At 44.0% G+C, this 22,170-nt stretch overlaps 1 protein-coding gene across 1 annotated transcript in view; it reads right to left on the reverse strand.

Annotated features, from left to right (window-relative positions):
• SLC6A19 (solute carrier family 6 member 19) overlaps window positions 1-18,902 on the reverse strand; it is a 32,664-nt gene extending 13,762 nt beyond the window's left edge. The window contains exons 1-5 of the mRNA XM_054984962.1: window positions 18,611-18,902; window positions 9,082-9,222; window positions 6,168-6,305; window positions 2,953-3,134; window positions 783-893 (exon numbers count right to left, since the gene is read on the reverse strand). Of these exons, the coding sequence (XP_054840937.1) occupies window positions 783-893; window positions 2,953-3,134; window positions 6,168-6,305; window positions 9,082-9,222; window positions 18,611-18,818 (780 nt within the window). The 5' untranslated portion in view covers window positions 18,819-18,902. The remainder of the gene's footprint in view (window positions 1-782; window positions 894-2,952; window positions 3,135-6,167; window positions 6,306-9,081; window positions 9,223-18,610) is intronic.
• Window positions 18,903-22,170: the final 3,268 nt, after the last annotated feature.

Here is a 22,170-nt window from a genome sequence, read left to right on the forward strand (position 1 = left end):
GCAGGGTCAGCCTCAGTCCGTAATTGGATGGGAGACCTCCAAGGAAGACCAGGATTGCAGAGGCAGGCAAAGGCAAACCACCTCTGTTAGTCTCTTGCCTTGAAAACTGCAGTAGGGGGAGGTCACCATACATCGGCTATGACTTGACGGCAGGGGTTCATTTCATCAGTAGCAGGACTTTTAGCACACAGGCAACACGATCTACTGTTGCACTGGGCAGCTCCAATGGGGCTTATTATGAAAACGGCACTGCTGAAACTGAAGAGCCCAAGCTGATTTTGAGGGTTTGTTTGGTTCCTTTGGGCCACCTGACTGCTCACAGAGTCGCCCAGTAATCACCAGGAGGTTTGGGGGCAGGGAACCATAGCATTTCTGGTAATTCCTAGAACTACCACTCTTACTTCCAAGTTTTCCCTGGAAGTGATAATATTGCATTAACGACGCCAGTGCGTTTTTAAAATTCCTCCCCCCCCCCCGGCAACAGGAGCTTGGGGCTGGGGTTGGCAGGCCAACTGCCGAAAGAGCAGCAGTCATTTGTGTCACTTAAGCCATCTGCATGGGGGAGCGGAAGGGACACGACACTCTACCACCACGAGAACACCTCGGGTCACATATGAACCAGGGCCCTCTTTCAAACCCTAAAATCTTTAATCATGATGGGCTTAAGGATTCTCAGAAGGGAAACAGAATAAACCCGGTTGGAATATTTCCTCTGTTATAAATATCGCAAACATCCCATTCGCTGTTTCAGTGAATAACAAAATAATCCAACTGACACTTACATTTGGTGTAAAGAGATATTGAATTCCACTGACTGATCCTTTTAGCGTCAAGCCCCGGATCAGGAAAATAGTGAGCACGACATAAGGAAGGGTGGACGTTACGTACACTGCCTGGAAAAAGAACGCATACATCTGAACAACTGTGCCAAGCACATGCCTCTCTTTGTATCCGTATTTCTCCTTTTCTTTCTTTAGTAGAAATTTACCATGCTGTCGTAAGCAGAGTCATACCCTTCTACATCCATTGACGTCAATGGTCTCTGAAATTATGTAGCTCTGCCTAGGATGCTGTTGTTAGTTAGTCAGCTCCTCCAGGCACCAGGCCATCAATTTGGTCTCTGTAATTCAATGTATAGTGCAATCCTTTCTCTAATGAGTGGTCTAAGCCCAACTGAAACTAATGGAATCAGGTTGGAATAACTCTGCATACGGCCGCACTCTTAAAACAACAATCATATAAAGCATGGGATAAACAGTTTTTAAATAGTGCTTTGGAGTATTCACATATCCCCAGTAATTTTCACAAACGACCTTTAACTAGGCCATTCTTCTCATGTTGCAGACTTCGTTCTTGCCAAGGTGGGGTGGAACCTGCTTCTTTAGCGTCTGGTCCAACACTAGACAGATAGTGAATGATCCTTCCCACACCACTGTCACATCTCTCAGGAAGTTGACAACATTCACATTAGAGATTCTGCTAATTTCACCACAAACACATTCAACTGTCAAACTCATATTCAAATGGGGTTGTCCGCTGTCAACTGTCATATTTAAATGCGGTTGCTGACTCCAGGTTTGGGGGTAAAGTCTGGGGAGGGGAGGATTTGGGGAGGGACCTCAGCAGGGTATAATATGTTGGCTGATTCCGCACACGTAGGATAATGCACTTTCAATGCACTTTATCAATCGTTTGAGGTGGATTTTTTGTTCCGCACACAAAAAAATCCATTCCAAATGATCTATAAAGAGGATTGGAAGGGCATTATCCAACGTGTGCGGAATCACTCGTTATCTCCAGGGCAACTGATCTCTGCAGTCTGGAAATAAGTTGTAAATCTGGGAGATTTCCAGGCCCCACATGGAGACTGGCAGCCCTACATTCAAAGGTAGATCCAACGTGAGCTGATCCCTAGGCCTGTTTGCTTTGGGCTGAGCAGCCACGGATGCCTGCCAAACTAGTTTGCATTGGGTTTGCCAAAAACTGTGCATTCATAAAGACTCTGCCAATTCAAACCAGTTGGGGGTTATTAGCACACTCAGGATTACTCAGACAAACTCCAAAGGGTAGGATTTTATTGAAACAGCTTTAATTGCTGAAGCTTTATAGGATTTGTGAGAGATTTAATTGTCTCTTTAAACAATTACCTGCTGAGTGGAGCAACGATGCAGCAAGGATGGGGGATTGTGGAACTCTATCAGGCTGTGTGAGAATGTGCATGCGCAAAGACCCAACTGCGCTGGACTGCACGGTTAGTAACGACTACAGCAAAACAACCTGCTGAACACCCATGAACAGATCAACAAACAGTTGAACTGAAAAACCAGGGCCGTTTTCACACTATTTGCCTGCTCCTGGAATGTTGCGAAACATCGTGCAAAAAACACGGAAGATAGCATCTTCTCGTGAGAGTTTTGCGCGATGTCGCGCAAAACTCTCACGAGAAGACGCTATCTTCCACGTTTTTTGCGTGATGTTTTGCAACGTTCCGGGAGCAGGTAAGTAGTGTGAAAACAGCCCAGGTCTCTGTAACCAGCAAACACGACATGAACCGAACCGGAGGGTGTTCAAACATTTTAAATGTCAGAGGCACCGAACTACTCCATTCACTTTATCCACACAGTTCCTCCATCTACAACAATTCAGGCCTCTGCCGATGTATTATCTTAATTTGGAGGGGGGGGGTTATTAGCAATACGTACAACCAAGCTCCCTACTGTCCTGTGGTCTTCAGTATTCCTCAAGGTTCACAGAGGACACCAGGGCAGACCTGACCATTTAAGTTTGGGGAAATTCCGAACAGGTTGTTCCCTAGTGGGCTGCTAGTGACCATGAGCAAGTGGAGTCAAACCCTGGGAGCTACACCAGTGCCGAGAACTTTGCAGGAACAATTCCAAACCTCTAGAAGGACGACAAGAGAAGCCGTCCTTCTCCCCCCATGAAAACAAGTACCTTTCCTGTTGTTTCAATGCCTCTGATTGTGCACACATACAGCACTGCCCAGGCACACAGTAAACACAACAGAAGCCACCACTGGACAGTTCCAGAATCATCGATGGAACTGGTGATGTTTAAAGTCTGCCGGTACCAAAAATAATCAACGGAAGAGCTCTTGGCACATTCTTCTACATAACCTGAAACCAAAGAGATAATCTTGTTAAGCCACAGCACAATTCAGGAGGAAACTTCTCTATACAAGCCCATTGATATAGTTTCCAATCATTTCCCAGTTAACTTGTACAGGAGAGCTTCCGTCCTCTCGCATGGTGATGTCATTGCCCAACAGCGGCTCCCCATTCTGAAGGGAAAGCTTTAGCAGCTTTCAGTGGGCAAAGATAGCTCTCTTACACTTGAAATATGGTATGAAAGGATTTGGGAAAGTTACATTATATCTCAAATCACTCAAAATTGTTTTTTTTTTATGGGAGATTCTGTACTTTCTAAATTTAACCATATGCAAACTTATTGGGATCCAGTTATTGCTTATTTTAGAACCAATAACATTATACCAAATCGTTCTGATTATAAGATATGGATGTCCACTTAAATAAGTTTATTCTATCCCCTATAAATATTGGATTTTGAAATTTGTTTAAGTTGGTATTAGATAAGGACGTATATCGAAACTATTAGTACTCTATTGTGTAACTACTTTATTTTCTGTTTTGGAGTACTTCAGGTTGAATTTTGGTCTATTGAGTTATAAGCTTGCTTCACAATCTATTGGTCTTGTTGTTGTTGTTATTGTTATTATCCAAAATTTATAATAAAAAAAAAGATAGCTCTCTCACCAGACCTTGATGTAGCAAGGAATGTACAGTTTGGGAATCACAGCTCTAAGAGGGGGATTACATGAGCTAAAAATACCTTCTGACTCATCAAATGATATAAGGACACAGCCTAAGGGCAAAATTCTGCTGAGGAATTTTATTGAGTCTTGCAAAAGCTTTGACAAAGAAATACCCGATGACTCAGAACAGCAATAAATAATGTGCACACACATTTCAGTTCACTTACTACATGCAATTAAGAGAACAGAGAACAAGAAGTATCTGAAGAACACTTCTTTTTACAGAAGGTAGAGACTGTTCTCTACAGGATTATGTCGCACCCGTTACATTACATCCGTACCGGGGGGGGACATACACTGAAGTAATTCAATAGATGCATTTGTAACCTAGGCCGTTTCCAGACGGCCCCCCGCCTCGCGAAACGTCGCGTGTCGTCGCGCGTCGTTGCGCAGAAAACGCGAAATACCGCGTTTTCTCGCGCGAGTTTTGTGCGACGTCACGCAAAACTCGCGCGAGAAAACGCGGTATTTCGCGTTTTCTGCGCGACGACGCGCAACGACGTGCGATGTTTCGCGAGGCGGGGGGCCGTCTGGAAACGACCCTACACTTATATATGTGAGGAAAATATACCCAGATCACAGCACCTTTCTGTATTTTGAGCAGACAGAATACAGCCAGACTTCTAAGAGTCATTCTAGAAAAATACCAGAATACTCCATTTCAAGTTTCAGTATAAGAGTTGCAGACAAACTGAAAGGTCCACTCTTAAAAATTCATCTTCAACAGAAGTGTATTTTAAAAGATCTTGTAGGGGTTACTTTTGATTCTTCCTAAATGACTGAGAGCAACATTACCAATGGCCAAGTTCAGAGAATACACAGGCCCATTTCAGTATCTGTAATATAGAAAAGAGTCCAGTAGCACCTTTAAGACTAACCGACTTTAGCATCAGCTTTCGAGAATCACAGTTCTCTTTGTCAGATGAAAACTGTGGTTCTCGAAAGCTTATGCTACAGTAACGTTGGTTAGTCTTAAAGGTGCTACTGGACTCTTTTCTATTTTGCTACTACAGACTAGCACGGCGAACTCCTCACTATTTGTAATAGGAGTTAATCAAAGCACAATTCTATGCAGAGTTACTCGTCTAGGACCATAGATTTCAACGGGCTTTGATTGAAGCGATGGACTGTGCTGCCAGGGCAAAGCTCCAAATGAGCCAGCAAGAAATCGAAATGCCTCCTGTCTAATGCTACCAACTCCAGTTTGGGAAATTCCTGGAGATTTGGGGGAGGCGTCTGGGGAAAGCAGGGTTGGGGGAGGGGAGGGACCTCAGTGGGGTATAATGCCACAGAGTCCACCTTCCGAAGCAGCCATTTTCTCCAGGGGAAATAATCTGTGTAATTGGGAGATGAGTTGTAATTCCAGGAGATTTGTAGGCCCCACCAGGATGTTGGCCACCCTACTCCCATCACAACTAGCCTGAAACATTAAGGAAGATGAGGCTCTCTATTGTCTCTAAATGGTGCCATTGGGAAAGGCAGGTGGTGTCCCCTGAGGTATATCTTAGCTCACTGTGGCAAACCAACTATGAAGATTTCATCCCCTTGCATTCACTTGGAGAATCATCGACATGTGAAAGGAACCCTTATTATCTTGGACGAAGGCAACAACAGAGTCTAAATATCAACGTCTATTTTAATTGCAAGTTTAGGTCGTTTCTAGACGTAGACATTTTTTAAATGTAGTTGGCTAGGTCTAGAGGTGCTGTACACAACCAAAGGCAAATGTTCTGATTTGAAATAGTGTTTGTTAGTCTCCAAAATTTCAAAAAAAATTAGGAATTGTATAGCAAGGAAAAGGGTGATAACGGTACTACTACCAGGGCTTTTTTTCAGCTGGAACGCGGTGGAACGGAGTTCCAGAACCTCTTGAAAATGGTCACATGGCCGGTGGCCCCACCCCCTGATCTCCAGACAGAGGGAGTTTAGATTGCCCTCCATGCCACCAAGCGGAGCAGAGGGCAATGTCAACTCCCCTCTGTCTGGAGATCAGGGGGCGGGGCCACTGGCCATGTGACCATTTTTGACAAGGGCAATTTAAACTTGTAAAAACTCCCCCCCCCCTTGTTCCAGCTGACCCAAAGTGATGTCATTGTGCGGTCCTGAGTTCCACCACTGAGTTCCACCACCTCTTTTCCCAGAAAAAAAGCCCTGACTACTACCACTAGTACCAGGGGCATACTGTCTAAAATTGCCTTTTAAGAAATTCTGATTTTTTGTCTTCTGATTTAAAAAAAGAAATGTTCTTTGGTGAAAGATGCCATGCCATTTTGCTAAGATCCTTGCAAGACAGCTCCACTGCTGCCATGATGCATACCTGCCCTGTCGGGAAGCAATGGGCAATTGCTCCAGGGCAAGGGCTCTTGGAAAGAGTTGAAGAAATACCACATCACCCAGGCAATGATCGTATTGTAGTATAAACCGACAAGAAAGGAGACCATTAATGCTGTTACACCTAGAGGAAGAGGAAAAGAAAGACTTTAGGCCACTCTGTTACATAGAATACATAGGCCAATTTCACTGTAATAGGAGCAGGGCTTTTTTTCAGCTGGAACGCGGTGGAATGGAGTTCCGGAACCTCTTGAAAATGGTCACATGGCTGGTGGCCCCGCCCCCTGCACGGAGGGCAATCTAAATTCTCCTCTGTCTGGAGATCAGGGGGCGGGGCCACCAGCCATGTGACCATTTACTCTGAGGGCAACCCACTGAGTTCCACTACCTCTTTTCCCAGAAAAAAAAGCCCTGAATAGGAGTTAATCATTGATAACTGGCAACACAGCTCCTACACAAACACCCCTACGGCCCAAATTGATATAGTCCTTGGGGACAGGGGATAGGCTGGGGACCAGATTTGTCTCCTCTCCAGTTACCCAGCATAACAACGTTGGAAAGTGTTCCAGCATAAAATGAGTCCCTCGTACACGTAAAGAGAAACTTTTCTCCCTTCCCCACAATCTCAGAATACTACGTCAGTTTATGAAACTGACTGGTGGTAAATTCTAAAGGAAGTTCCACTTCACACAATGCAGTAGTCAACTTGTAGGACTCGCTGCTCCAAAATGTGGTGACGGTCACCGGATTAGATGGATTTAAAATGGGGCAGGAAGATTTAATGGAGGCTGGGTCTATCGTTGGCTGATGGCCATGATAGCTGACTGGGGCCTTCAAGTTCAGAGGGAAAATGTTTCTGATCGTCAGATGCTTGGAGAGCAGTTAATAGGAGGGCCCCAGTTATGAACTTGTCTGCGACAACTGACTGTTAGAAACAAGATGCTGGGCTAGACAGACCATTGATATAACCCATCATCGATAATCTATGCTCTTATCTAAATTAGAGAGTCAGCAGGAAAGATTCAGGCTAGCCATTTCTAATATATTGGTTGGTTGGTTGGTTGGTTGGTTGGTTGGTTGGTTTTTTACACTGGGCATGTTCTAGCCATCACATGCAGGCTGAACTTGTATTTGTATTAAATTAAAATTTTGAGAGCCAGTGTGCTATAGTAGCTAGAGTGATGGACTAGGATCTGAGTGACCCAGGTTTGATTCCCCGCTCTGCCATGGAAAATTGCTGGATGACTTGGGGCCATTCACATGCTTTCAGCCTAACCTCCCTCACAGGGTTGTTGTGAGGAAAAAATGGAGGAGAGAAGAATAACGTAAACCGTTTTGGTTCCTCACTGGGGAGAAAGGTGGGATATAGATGAAATTTATACATATTTAAATGATAAAATTAACTGGGCTTAAGAAGACAAACTGGAAGAGAATTTTAAATGTTAGTTAAGTCAGGGAGGTATAACATTTGTTTATAAAATTAAGCACAGGTCAGCGAAAGTGGACAGAGAGAACATTTGCTCCCTCTCCCATAACACCCTCAGGCTCAGGGGCACCCAATGAGGCCGATGGGCAATACATTCAGGATAGACAAAAAGAAGTACTTTTTCGCTCAATGAACAATGAAATTGTGGGGATTCGCATCCAGTGGATCCAATGATGGCCAGAAGTATGGATGGCCTGGAAACAGGATTAGACAGATTCATGGAGAAAGAGGAGGGGTCCATTGTGGGCTACTAGCCATGGTGGCTCTAGGGAACCTCCACATTCAACCTCTTAATACCAGTGTTAGGAGGCAACATCAGGGAAAGACTTTGGCCTCTGTACCGTTTGTAGGCCTTCTGGGTTAGCTGGGTGACCATTGTGTGAAAGAGGATACAAGACCAAATGGACCACTGCTCAGAGCCAGCAGTGCTCCTCTTATGTTCTTAAACATGCACTACAAAAATGTACAGTGCATCATTACTTTCACTGGGAAGTCCCTTTAAATAGTCAAGCATCAAATACTGATGGAGCCAGTGCTTCAAATATTTCTTCTGCTGCTGCTAGTGTGGGTTGAGAGTTTAAGGAAAAGACCTACAGTGCAATCCCAAGTGGAGTCAATGGGCTTAGAAATCTGTAAGTCTACTTAGCTCATTCTATCTATCTATCTATCTATCTATCTATCTATCTATCTATCTATCTATCTATCTATCTATCTATCTATCTATCTATCTATCTATCTATCTATCTATCTATCTATCTATCTATCTATCTATCTATCTATCTATCATCTATCTATCTATCTATCTATCTATCTATCTATCTATCTATCTATCTATCTATCTATCTATCTATCTATCTATCTATCTATCTATCTATGGTTTTTTTTCAGCAGGAACATGGTGGAACGGAATTCTGGCACCTCTTGAAAATGGTCACATGGGTGGTGGACCCGCCCCCTGATCTCCAGACAGAGGGGAGTTGAGATTGCCCTCCGCGCTGCTAAGCAGCGCGGAGGTCAATCTCAACTCCCCTCTGTCTGGAGATCAGGGGACAGGGCCACCAGCCATGTGACCATTTTCTCCGAGGGCAACCCATTGAGTTCCACCACCTCTTTTCCCAGAAAAAAGCCCATCTATCTATCTATCTATCTATCTATCTATCTATCTATCTATCTATCTATCTATCTATCTATCTATCTATCTATCTATCTATCTATCTATCTATCTATCTATCTGTCTGTCTATCTATCTGTCTATCTGTCTGTCTGTCTGTCTGTCTGTCTGTCTGTCTGTCTGTCTGTCTGTCTGTCTGTCTGTCTGTCTGTCTGTCTGTCTGTCTGTCTGTCAAGTCCAAAACACAGATATGTTCCTGGATGGAGTAGCCGCTGTTGGGCCACTGTTGGTTTTCCAACTTACCAACTCCCTTCAGGCAAGGATGGATAGAACTCCAGACTCCCACACTGCCTTTTCGTAGCCTTTGACCAATGGCAAACTCAAGGTGAAGCAACGGAACGCCTTCCAGGACAAGCAAAATGAGGAAAGGGATCATAAAAGCTCCTGTGAGGGGGAACGGGTAAATTCAAAATTAACATATTTTATATAATAGAAAACTGGAATGATAGTGGCAAGCAAAGCAGAAGAGAAGGTCTGAAAGCAATTATAGCGAATTCTGTTCTGAGTGCCAAAAACTCTGATTTTTTAAAAAAGGATCAAAATAAAAGCACACCATTCCAGTCAGCAACTGAATGTGAAGCAGAGGTCCCCAAAGTAGGGCCTGTCAACACCTTTCCTGGGACCCGCCAAGTGTTTTCAGAAAGCGGATGGCACCAGACGGGACCTTTGTCCATCAGGGCTGTTGATTGGCCATTGAGGATCTGATTGGTTGTGCAGATTTTTGAAAACATTGGTCCGGCAGCAGTTGCCACCACAATACAAACATCTTCGCTGTGGGCCAAACTACAGGTGACAAATGACACTTGAACGGCAAGTGTATGCCTCCTTGTTCACTTGCCCTCCACTTGCGCTCCACTCGATCCACTTGCCGTTCAAGTGTCTTTCATCACTTTTAGCTTGGCCCTGTGTGACTGAAAATAAGCTGTGTGTATGCAAAAAAGAGTATTTTAAAAGAATACAGTATTTATTCAAATACAAGACTATTTTTTTCCTCAGGTATGCCATCCAAAAAAGAGGGGGTAATCTTAAATTCGCATACAAGTTACAGTTATGTCCAATAACAAAGCCCTTTTTGTGTATAATATTTTTAGATTTCACATTTAGGGTCATCTTCCTTTCAAGTAAATACAGGTATGTTCATTTTAAAAAAGCATCAAAATCCAATTTGGTGTAAGGGTTAAGAGCAGCAGGACTCTAATCTGGAGAACCAGGTTTGATTCCCCACTCCTCCGCTTGAAGCCAGCTGGGTGACCTTGGGTCAGTCATAGCTCTCTCAGAGCTCTCTCAGTCTCACCTACCTCACAGGGAGATTGCCGTGGGGATAATAATAACACACTTTGTAAACTGATCTGAGTGGGCATTAAGTTGTCCTGAAGGGTGGTATATAAATTGAATGTAATTATTATTATTATCCTGTTAAACAGAACTCCTGCCTGAACTCTGGAAGATTTATTGCTAGAGTTATGCATAGCCCTGATGTTTTGTAGTTGGCTCCACCTCCTATAGCAGCCATTTTGTGGCTGGCTCTGCCTACTGACGCAGCCATTTTGAGATTGTGCCCACCACCTTGTGTCAGAATTCCAAAGGTGCCCAAACCCTCCCCTCCTCCCAAAACAGCACCCATGACATGACAGTAGGATTGCCAGCCTCCAGGTAGTGGCTGGAGATCTCCCAGAATTACAACTGGTCTCCAGGCCACAGAGACCAGTTCACCTGGAGAAAATGGCTACTTTGGGGGGTGGACGCTATGGAATTATGCCATGCCAAGGTCCTTTGTCTCCCCAAACCCCACTTTCTCCAGGTTTCACCCCCCAGATCTCCAGGAATTTCCAACTTGGAGCTGGCAACCCTACATGACAGACAGCCTCTATTCAAAGTGTGCGGCAAGCAAGCAAGGACATACTCCAGCAAGGCATTTATCCTTAGCGGAGGACAGTAAGAACAGCATCCACTACACTTTAAAAGCCAGATTCATGTTTGTACTGTCTGGCAGCGTATATATGATCAAGGTCTCAGAGGACAGCTGATCCTATAGGGCCAGTACTTAAAAGGCTCTGACCTTTCCTGCGAGAGTCAGCAAGAAACTTCCTTATTGATTAACAACTTCTGGACAGAAGCCAGCTGAACGGAGGCCTGGAAAAACTTTCAGAGTTGCTCAAAAAAACAGAAAAAGAGCAGTACTGCACAAAGGCTCAACTTTTCAGTGGAAAAGTTATGTTGGCTATTCTTGTCTATGGACACAGAGTGACCAACCCTGTCCCCCCAAACAGAAAACTTGTTCCATTTTAAGTATAAAATAATTATTGTATTAGAATGGTACCTCCATGGTGCTGCTCAGTCAGAGTTCCTAGAGCTGAACTGTTGGGACCCAGTAACCAATATGTTTTCTGGCTAGTACTCTGAGGTGATCTTAAAACTTGGAGACTGAGATGGCACTGTAGGGTTGCCAGCTCTGAGTTGGGAAATTTCTGGAGATTTTGGAGGTGGAGTTTGAAGAGGGCGGGGTTTGGGGAGGGGAGGGAGCTCAGGAGGGTATAATGCCATAGAGACCATCTTTCAAGGCAGCCATTTTCTCTACGGGAACTGATTTCTATCAACTGGATGTCAATTGCAAATCTGGGTGATCTCCAGCCACTGCCTGGAGGGTGGCAACTAGGGTTGCCATTCCCCCCCCCCACAGTGGAGGTAGGGGATCCCCCGCTCCTACCCTCCACCCCCTGCTATCACTCACGTGGACGGTGGGGGACATTGTGCCACCCCAAGAGTGCTCTCATTCTTTGCAGTGGGCGGATTTGGGCCCTAAATGAAGCACACACACTCCTGGGCTGGCACACTGATGTCACTTCCTGGAAGTGACATTATCGCGCAGGCCTGGGAACACACCCACGTGCTTTGTGTGTGTGTGTATGTGTGAAGAGGACAAGTAAGTTGTGTGCCAGGTCCCCCACTCACACCGAGAGGGTAAGGGGACCTGGCAACCCTAGGTGGAAACAACCCCATGAGCTCCCACCCCTTAAAAAACAGGTTTTTTCCTTCTAGTAATGAACTTGTTGTTTTGTTAAGCTATAAGTCCACTTTTGCTAAGCTGTAAATTCTGGGACTGAGGAAGCTGTGAGGATCTTCTGGCCCCTCTTCCATAGCTTGCCCTTCCACTCAACTGCTCCTACCACTGGAGGGCCCACTAGGCCTCAGGGACCAGGAGCCTTGTCCTTTTTGGCGCTGATCTCTGCTCTTACCTCTCTGAGCACAATCAGCCACCCTACGCTTGGCCTGCTTCTGGCCTATCGTTAAATAACTGGCAGGGTGCCATGCTCTCTTGGCCTTTGCCACTCTGCTCAAATGACCTGGGGATGACCCCGATTGAGAAGTTCAATGGGTAGGGGCTCATGTATAGGGTTGCCAGGACAAGTGGGAGAGTGGGGAGGGCAGGGACATGGGGAAGGGTGCATGACATTGCCACTTGCCACCATTACTATGTCTCTTGTGGGTACGATCTGGTAGTAACAATGGGTGGTTCTAGGAATCACTGCACCTCTATGGTAAAATGCTACCATTTTCTATAGTTTCTAGTGTTTTGGGGTTTTACTCAGAACTAGCTCAGAGGCCAGAACCTTTTTTTAAAATTTATTTTTCTCCCACCATTGCTCTGAGCAGTGGTGGCAACTGCCAGGTGATTGCCCACCACAAACAGGCACATGGTAAAACTACTTGTGTACTCATGTCAACTCCAGGTTGGGAGTCTGAGGAGATGTGATGGGTGGAGCTTGGGGAGAGGAGGGACCTCAGGGCAATATATTTTTTTAAAGTTTTATTTTATGTTATTTATAATCCACCTTCCTCATTGAAACTCAAGGTAGATCACACAGTGTAAGTCAATGGGATGGGACACCCAATAAGGACGTATTTATATCATACCCAAAGAGCAAAACAATGCAGGTCTACTCAGAAGTAAGCCCATTTTTATTCCATAAAAATGCCAAGGGAAATCTTTTTAGGATTGCAACCATATACACAATTCTGTTCTCCTATTCATTTACACTTGGAAGCCTCAGAAGAGAGTTCACCCTTCACGGCAGCCATTTTCTCCAGAACAACAGATTTGCGTTGCTTGGAGATTAGTTGTAATTCAGGGAGGACTCCAGGCTCCAAGTGGAGCCTGACAACCCGATGAGAGGGTATTCTTGGCTGTTGTCTCTAAACTGTGGAACTTCCTTCCCCAGGAGTCTTCATTGGTGCCATCATTGCAGATACTTCCAGCTTCGCTTGAAGACATATTTGTTCCAGTTCCAGGCAGTTTCTGAGGGAATTTGTTTTGTGCCTGAAGACTTAAAATGTGGTTTTTCCTATGTTTGGCTTCTGCTTTTAACCATTTCTTTAAATTATATTGGCATTTCACGAGTTGCCTTGGACCATATTGAATGGAAAGGCAGAGTATAAAAATTTGTGAAAAAACATATAGTTATCTCTCATGTGCCTTTTTTGATTTGGAGGTAGAGAGCAATGTCTTGTGTTTTGAAGTACTGCTGTTTCGGAGGTCAGAATGAGGATTGTATTAAGGTGCTTTTTTAATGAAGCGTTGCGTTTTTGTTATTTGCAAGCTGCTTCATAATTTTGAAAAAGTGGAGCATTATTTGTTTAATTGAGAACAGCGTCATCAATGTGTGAAATTGTCGTTTTTCTGGAAGGCGAAACCAGGCAGAAGAGAGCCTTGCTTTTTGACACACTAGAATGAACCTCAGGGGGACCTCTTGCACAACACAAGTATCTTTTACTAGTATTTCGTTGTGTAAGGTCATTAAGCTTGCCGGTACTGTTAACAATTAATACTTTAAGTTTAGAAATCTGCTTGTTCCAAGCGACAAAGCATGGGTGAGTTTCAGTCACACCTTTCCTAAGATGACCACATCTGAAATGTAGAACATACAAAATCACTTACTCTTCATCCCTTTAAAAGTGAAGAGAAAAACTTACGCGTGTAAGCATGGATCTCTGTGAGAATGCTGGGCTGTCCGTATGGTGTCAAGCTGATGATTTATAAACAGTAGATCAGGCCTTTTGGCAGGGTGGAGAATCGGAGGGTATATTAACCAAGAGATTTAGTGGAACATGGACTTTGACCAAGCAAATGGAATGGCGTATATTTTCAGGAAACTTTGGGATACAACTGGGGCATAGTGGTTCTTTTAAAAAGTAAGTGGTGATGGTGGATTGATAATGAGACAGTCTTACTCAGCATAGCAAAGCAGTTGGGAATTTCAAAACTGCACATGGGGTTGGATCCCATCTCAGTTCCATGCACAGAAGTACAAATCCCCTCCCTCCCTGTCCTGCAACAGCTCAAATTGCTCCCTGAAACATTGCTTCTTGGGGACAGGGGATCTGGGCCGTTTCCACACGGCTCCCTGCTGCTCGTAACAACCCGGACGATCGCGTTTTCTCGCGCGAGATTTGCGCGACATCAGGTCGCGCAAATCTCACGCGAGAAAACGCGATCTTCCAGGTTGTTACGAGCAGCGGGGATCCGTGTGGAAACGGCCCTGGTATTTCTGGAACTTGGTAGAAAAGATGAAGCCATGCCTCCTTAACTCCGTAGCAAAGGCCAAGCACCACATGCCTGTGGATTTACAGCACCGATGGAAACCAATTTCAAGCCTGGCTGCCCTTTCCCTGGGTCATTCTGTGCAATTGTGAGCATAAATTCAAAATGTTATTTTTTTTTCTTTAAGACCCTCCCTTTTAATATTATAAAGATGTGAGAAGAATCATGCCGTGCAAATTCTTGCCATTGAAATAAAACGGCCACCATCGTGACATGGGAAACTAATATTGTTTGATCCCAGTTAGGCTGAATTAGATTTAAGCAGCCAGGACACAATACAAGATCCCTTTAACCTCACCTGGGTCAAAAAGGAATGGCTGTTTAGGGACAAGCAAAGGGGTGGGGTGAACGACGAGTGCTTCCCTGCCTTGCTTGTCAGGCCACTTTATTCTGTAAGCAGGATCAAGAGACAATTTCAGGCTGTGTACGTGGGGAATCCAATGTTTGATAGCATATGAAGAATTTCCGTACAGCACTGAAATATAGAGGAATTTAAGCTGAAGCCTTTTTCACAATGGGCTAGTTTTTCTATACACAGGGAATTGCCAGGCTGGGGAGCACTCTTAAAAGAACATGTAGTCACCTGCATCCGAGAAAACGTAGCACTTGACTCTACACATTGCATAAATTGGTCCTTGTTCACATCTAGAAAAGCTTGTCATAAACAGTACAGAATACAATGTTTTATTAAACATCCACAGAGAACATGAGTTACTGTGGAATTCCTTGCTTCTCCCTATGACAAGATCACAGATTGTGAGTGACCAGAAACTCGTATGAACGGCTTGCCACTATAACCAGGGCTTTTTTGCAGCTGGAACACAGTGGAACAGAGTTCCGGAACCTCTTGAAAATGGTCACATGGCTGGTGGCCCCGCCCCCTGATCTCCAGACAGAGGGGAGTTGAGAGTGCCCTCTGTCTGGAGATCAGGGGGCGGGGCCACCAGCCATGTGACCATTTTCTCCGAGGGCAACCCACTGAGTTCCACCACCTCTTTTCCCAGAAAAAAAGCCCTAACTATAACTATTCTATTACTGCTGTTCCTGGGTAGCTACTGTGGCCCCTACTGTGTATTGTTTGAGAAACTATTACAGGTACCAATCCTTGGTACGCGGGTGCCTGGTTGCAGGAGGGGGGGGGAACGCACCAACACTGTGCCAGCATGCTGACATTAACTTCCAGTAATAAATAAAAAAAGTGACGTCATGGGCGCTTTAGAAGTTACAAAACCCCTGTGGGTTTACCATAGAGTTTTTGTGAATCCTAGAGCATCTAATGACGGCATTTTTGGGTTTTACAGAAAATGACATCAGTATGCTGGCACACCTGGCCTCACCCCAATTTCTCCCAGAGGTTACCAGTTGCAGTTTGGTAACCCTAATTCCAATTATCAATGCCTCTTCTAGGGCAGTATTTTCCTTATTTGATAATTGGTGGTGGAGAATGCCCTCAAGTGATAGCTGACTTATGGCAACCCCTGGCAGAGTTTTCATGGCAAGAGATTAACAGAGGTGGTTTGCCAGTACCTGCCTCTGCAACCTCGGCCTTCATTGGAGGGTCTCCCATCCAATTACTAACCAAGACTGACCCTGCTTAGCAGCTGAGATCTGATAAGATCAGGCTCACCTGGGCTATCCAGGTCAGGGTATTTTGGTAGTTACTATTTATTTATAGTCAACGTTGTTAAGAATCATGGCTAAGGCAGGCTGCAGTAAAGTTCAGATCATTTGCAACTAGTTACATGCAGCATCCAGGAGCCATTTGGGAGTGTATCTTCACCAGCACCCCAAATCATACGCAGACATTTCGTCTGGACCCAGATGCACTGCAGGTACTATTGTGTATTGTCTGAGTACACCAGAGTACACATCTTCCTTGCTGAGTAGGGATAATTATCCCAAATTAGAGGGTTGGGGGGGGGGAGGCAGATCTTTGCATGCAGAAATAGTGTCCACAGATCCCTACATACAACTATTTTCATCTGCCGTCAGTCCTGGGCAGTTTGACCCCCAAGTCCCTCACAGCAAGCACTCAGGTGCATTGGTTGAAGAAGACTTTATTAGAGATCTATTCCGTACAAGGCACTATGGCACAGGTATTGGCAGAAGTGATTATTCAAACTTGGCCACTTGTTATTATAGAGAAACGTCCCGCCCTTTAGGGTCCATTGGTATTCTGGGGCGAACCCCCAGGAGTTACATGGGAACTGAGAAGTTTAGACTAGACATGTTACAGAATGATTCATAGCAGTCTCTGAGGACAAGATACAAACACTCCGTGCTCCCAGCCGGCTTCAAGGAAACTTGCTGTAAAAGTGAAAGAACCCCCCACCCCCACCCCACCACCAGCAGGGTACATCTGTGAATACATTTGGATACCTTTTACACTCTCTCAGATGAACAATACAGAATACAGAATACAATTCATGCACAGAGCAAAACATATTAATGGCAGGTATGCAGGAGGCATACCTGACATCTGCACAGACATTGTACCTATGGTGATTGATAGCAGAGAACTAGCATGGTATAGTGGTTAGAGTGTTGGGCTAGGATCTGGGATATCTCAGCTCAAATCCCCACTTTGCCATGGAAGTTTGCTGGGTGACCATGGGTTGGTCATAAATTCTCAGCTGAGCCTACCTCACAGGATTACCGTAAGGATAAAATAGAGGAGAGGAGAATGCTGTAAGCCACTTTTGGTTCTCACTGGGGAGGAAAGTATGGTATAAATGAAATATATAAAATAAATAAATAAAATCCTGGATTCCGTTCCACATCCCCAAACAGGTGGTCCATATTTTCTGAGCTGACTTCACCAATCAACCATTAGGGAACACACATACAGACCTAGTAGAAGGATTACCATGTGCATAGTGCTGGATATTATTTTTTTTAATGCCTTGCACATCTGCGCATGTTCAAATTGCATCACAGCAAAATAATGTTGAAGAACTCCACTACTGCATATAGATCACTCTTGCTGGTCATGATAAATGGGTTAAGCACAAATGAGAATAAGACAACGCATACCAATTCATGGATTTAAGCAAATTCCAACTGAAATTGTATGTGTCACATCTTAGATGCCAGCCCTAAATGACACAGCCCACAAAAAGAAAGCCGGAAAGGCTGAAGATAGTCACAGCCCAAGCTGAAGTACTTGAAAACAGAAGTTAAGTAAGGATGCAACAGATGGGAGACTCAGACCAAAGCATACGGTATGAATTTTGAAAAACACGTTTATATGAAGCCGCCTTATAGTGAATCAGACCCTTGGTCCATCAAGTTCAGTCTTGTCTGGTCAGGCTGTCAGTGGCTTTCCACGGTAACAGGCAGAGATCTTTCACATCACTTACCAGTTGGTCCTTTTTAATGGAGATGCCAGAGATTGAATTTGGGACTTTCTGCATGCCAAAAAGAAGCTCTTCCATGAGCCACAGCCCCTCCCTTCAACTACAAATGGAGATATTTTTTCCAAAGAAAGCCACCTTACATGCATATTTTAGGAACACTAAAGAGGAATCATGTTAAGTAATCTCCAGTTTGGAAAGAATGCCCCAGGTTATAATACAGTGCAAAGTAGGAACAACATATCGCTTTTGGACCAATTTCTGTAACGTGACATCTTGAAGTTAGAAAGATCTTTTCATTGGACTTAACATTTTAAAGCAAGTTGATTCAGTAAAATGTGCGAAGCCATATTTTGCAGTTCATATTAAATGCAACATATATGCCAAGAATGCTGTGCCAGATTGTTCAATTTCTTAATTAATCCTATTCTTTAAAAAAAAAAAACCTGTTCTTTCAGATATTTGCAATTAAGAAGTTAATACTGTTTGGTTTTCTTTTAACTGTTAGACATGATGTATACATGGAAACCCAAATACTTTTCGCTTGCCGGTGATCTTGCGAAACTACCCAAAAGTAGAACTCTAGATTTGTGTCTCAATATCTATTGCCACAATCCAGTTTACTCTTATATTTGCAAAAGCCATATAAAAATATATTAATTATAGCTATACAGCACAATCCGACATATATCTATCAGTCTCCTGAAAAATTAATCAAATTCCTTAGGTCCTTGCCGTACTTTGCTTTTTAGATTGTTGTTACTGAAAGAGATGGGGGGGCTTCTGCAATACACAAGCATTTGAGCAGTCAGAGACGTACCTCCTCCATGGCTCTGGCAGAGATAAGGAAATCGCCATACGTTGCCCAGGCCTACGCAGAATCCGATGCACGTGAGCATATACTGTGCTTTGTTATCCCATTTGGGTCTTGTGTCTGCCTCTTTGGTCTCAATGGTTTCCAGTTCCTCATGGGAAGGGATTCTAAGGTCCAAGTCACGGTTCGGAAACTGGCATTGCAGTTTTACCATGGCGACTGTCTGCCTTTGGGTTGGATACTCAGGAGTAGGCAGCTGGTTGTGGGGCTGTTGACTAAAAGGAATCCTCAACCGTTGGCTTCAGCTCTTTATAGTGAACCTTTGACACTCAACTTGACGATGCTGACTCGGGGCAGAAAAGGTGAGTCAGCGAAACAACCGATTGACCAAGTCAGCTCTGAGACTTATTAATGCCTTATCTGTCAAAGCCCCAACAGAACAAGACAATTGCTTGGCATATCAAAATGATCAGCAGAAGTTATGGCAATTCCAAGGGCAATTAGCTGCAAGGTACATACAGCAGGCTGTTTAAATAGTCCCCGCCACGCCTCTCTGCTAGCCCGCAATAACACAAGACAGAGAAGAGACAATGACCAGAGCGGAATCAAAGCTCAAAGGCAGGTTCCTGTAATTACTCTTAGAATCAGGTTTTTTTCCCCTGTGCTATTTACCATGTGTACATCTTCCCTGAACTCTTGATTTGTAACTCTTAATTAAAGTTTGATGCCTTACTAAAAGTTGTGAAATGGATTAAGTGAAAAAGATTGATCAAAAAGGTCCCTTGGACTTTATAGTCTCCTGATATAATCAGAAGGCTTGTCTTTACTATTCACCTTATTGCATTTATATTCTGGGCAATAAAGCACTACAACGGTACCAAGAAAATAAGCTTTGATCCTCAACACACTTTGAACTCCAGAATTAAAGAGAAGTCCAGTGGCACCTGAAAGAGGAACTCAGTTTATTCCAATGTAAGCTTTCTTGATTCAGAATGCATGAAGAGTACATCCACAGAAGATGCATTTGAACTTGAACAATTTGTTGTTTTAAGTGTAAATGTATCCGTTACAGATGTGCGCTTCATACATCTGATGAAGTGAGCTCTGACTCATGATAGCTTTATTCCTAATTGGAATAAATTGGGTTCCTCTTTCAAGTGCCTCTAGACTTCTGTTTACTTTTGCAGCAACAGACTATTGAGGCTACCCTTCTGGGATTATTTTGAACTCCAGTTTCATTCCAGGGAACAATTAGTTTAAAAATAACTTAGGCCATGCCGGCTTTGCTCACCCCTCAATAAAAACTATTTTCTGTCTCACGTCACATCTGTTTCTCAAACTCTACATTATTAAGTTACGGCAGGGCAACTACTGCTCAGATTACAGAAGGAGTAGCTAAGACGCTGTATTAATCAGGGATCCAGAGGAGTCAGCCGTGTTAGTCCGCAGTAGCAAAATAGCAAAGAGTCCAGCAGCACCTTTAAGACTAACCAACTTTATTGTAGCATAAGCTTTCGAGAGCCACAGCTCTCATCAGATGCATCGATGCATCTGATGAAGAGAGCTGTGGCTCTCCAAAGCTTATGCTATAATAAAGTTGCATCTGACAAAGACAGCTGTAGCTCTCAAAAGCTTATGCTACAATAAAGTTGCATCTTATGAAGAGAGCTGTGGCTCTCGAAAGCTTATGCTACAATAAAGTTGATTAGTCTTAAAGGTGCTACTGGACTCTTTGCTATTTTGTATTAGTTAGGGACTAGTTTTGTGATCTGTTTGAGCAATTAGACTGCATTAACTTCTGGACAGAAGTTTAAGCAACCTGTGTAAGACAGGATCTATCCAATGGGTAAGCAAACCCAACTGCCCTGACCTAGATAGCCCAGGTGAGCCTGATTTTGTCAGATCTCAGAAGCTAAGCAGGGTCGACGTCGGTTAGTAATTGAATGGGAGACCTCCAACGAAGACCAAGGTTGCAGAGGCAGGCAATGGCAAACCACCTCTGTTAGTCTCTTGCCATGAAAACCCCAGCAGGGGTCGCCATAAATCAGCTGTGACCTGAGGGCACTCTCCACCACACTTATTAATGAAGCAATTCTTCCCTCGAGAAAGAACATATATTGGGAATGAAAGAAGTATTTCTTTATATAGATCATGAGTGCTGTTTTTTCCTCTCATTTGAAACACTTCCTTTTCAGTTCATAGCAGAAGCAACATCTGAACTGGGAACCCAGTCGAGTTCAGTGGGGCCCTAGTCACATATTACAATGAACATACATCTGTTTGTAAGAGTCAACACATGTTCACTTTACAAATGTAGACAGGGTCCAATACCTGTATAAACGTGGGGTTTAAATCACCCATTCAGCTGTGCATGCATTGAATGTAACATGAGAATTATTCGTTACATGTATAAAGGAAAATCCACTGCACGTACATTCTCTGTAATTGGTGAACAGGACTTCTCTAACACTGCAACCCTAAGCAGAGATACACCAATCTAAGTCTATTGCCTTCAATGGATTTGGAAAGGTGTAACCCAGAGTAGCACGGTACTGTAGCCAACGGATTGTAATTAAATCAAGAGTTTTCAGCTAAACATTAAGAAGAATGTCCTGACAGAGCGGTCCCCCAGTGGAACAGGCTTCCTCAGGAGGTGGTGGGCTCTTCTTCGGAAGTTTTTAAGCCGAGGCTGGATGGCCATCTGACAGCAATGGTGATTCTGTGAACCTAGGCAGATCATGAGAGGGAGGGCAGGAAGGGCTACATCAGTGCTTCGTTCTCATGTTCTCCTCTTACATGCCCAGGGTAATGCTGATCGCCACTTTGAGATCAGGAAGCAATTTTCCTCAGGCCAGTTTGGCTAGAGATCCTGATGGAGTTTTGCCATCTTCCGGGCATGGAGTAAGGGTCACTAGGTGTGCGGAGGGGGGAGAGGTATTTGTGAATTTCCAGCATTGTGCAGGGGGTTGGACTAGATGACCCTCGAGGTCCCTTCCAACCCTATGATTCTGATTCTGTGTAACACCAGCTCTTCAACAGTCAGTAAGGTCATTTCTTATTTTTAAAAAATAATACCTGTGCCTTAGAAATGTTTAGACCAACTTTACATTAATCCTGTATTAGAAGCCCTGCCTCCGCTTAGTCTGATAAATTATAGCATGTGTGAATGACACACACATTTTTTTTGCAAAGCATTCCTATCAGGAAAACCTGGCCCTGTTCCAAGAAAACAGTAAAGTCTTTCCTTATTATGCAACTGCAATTCTCCCTCCCCTGTTTTAGCATGTATAAGGAGCCACATACACTTCCAGGGCTGCCCGCTTCTTTATTTAATCACATCTCCTCTCATCCTCTTCTCAAAGCAGCTCACAGTAATGGGAGTAACACAATCAAAATAAAAACAAACACAACTCAGTCACTGTAAGCATCCCAGAACAGCAGCACCAAACAAGTAAATCACCTGACTCCCAAAGAGGTCCGTCAGTGGCTATTAGCCACAGGAGATAGATGGTATTCTCTTTGTGGGGAGGTGGTGCTCTGTTGTCTTGATGCTGGAAGGAAGGCAG

Source organism: Eublepharis macularius, chromosome 7, assembly GCF_028583425.1.
Source record: "Eublepharis macularius isolate TG4126 chromosome 7, MPM_Emac_v1.0, whole genome shotgun sequence".
Lineage (NCBI taxonomy): Eukaryota > Metazoa > Chordata > Lepidosauria > Squamata > Eublepharidae > Eublepharis > Eublepharis macularius.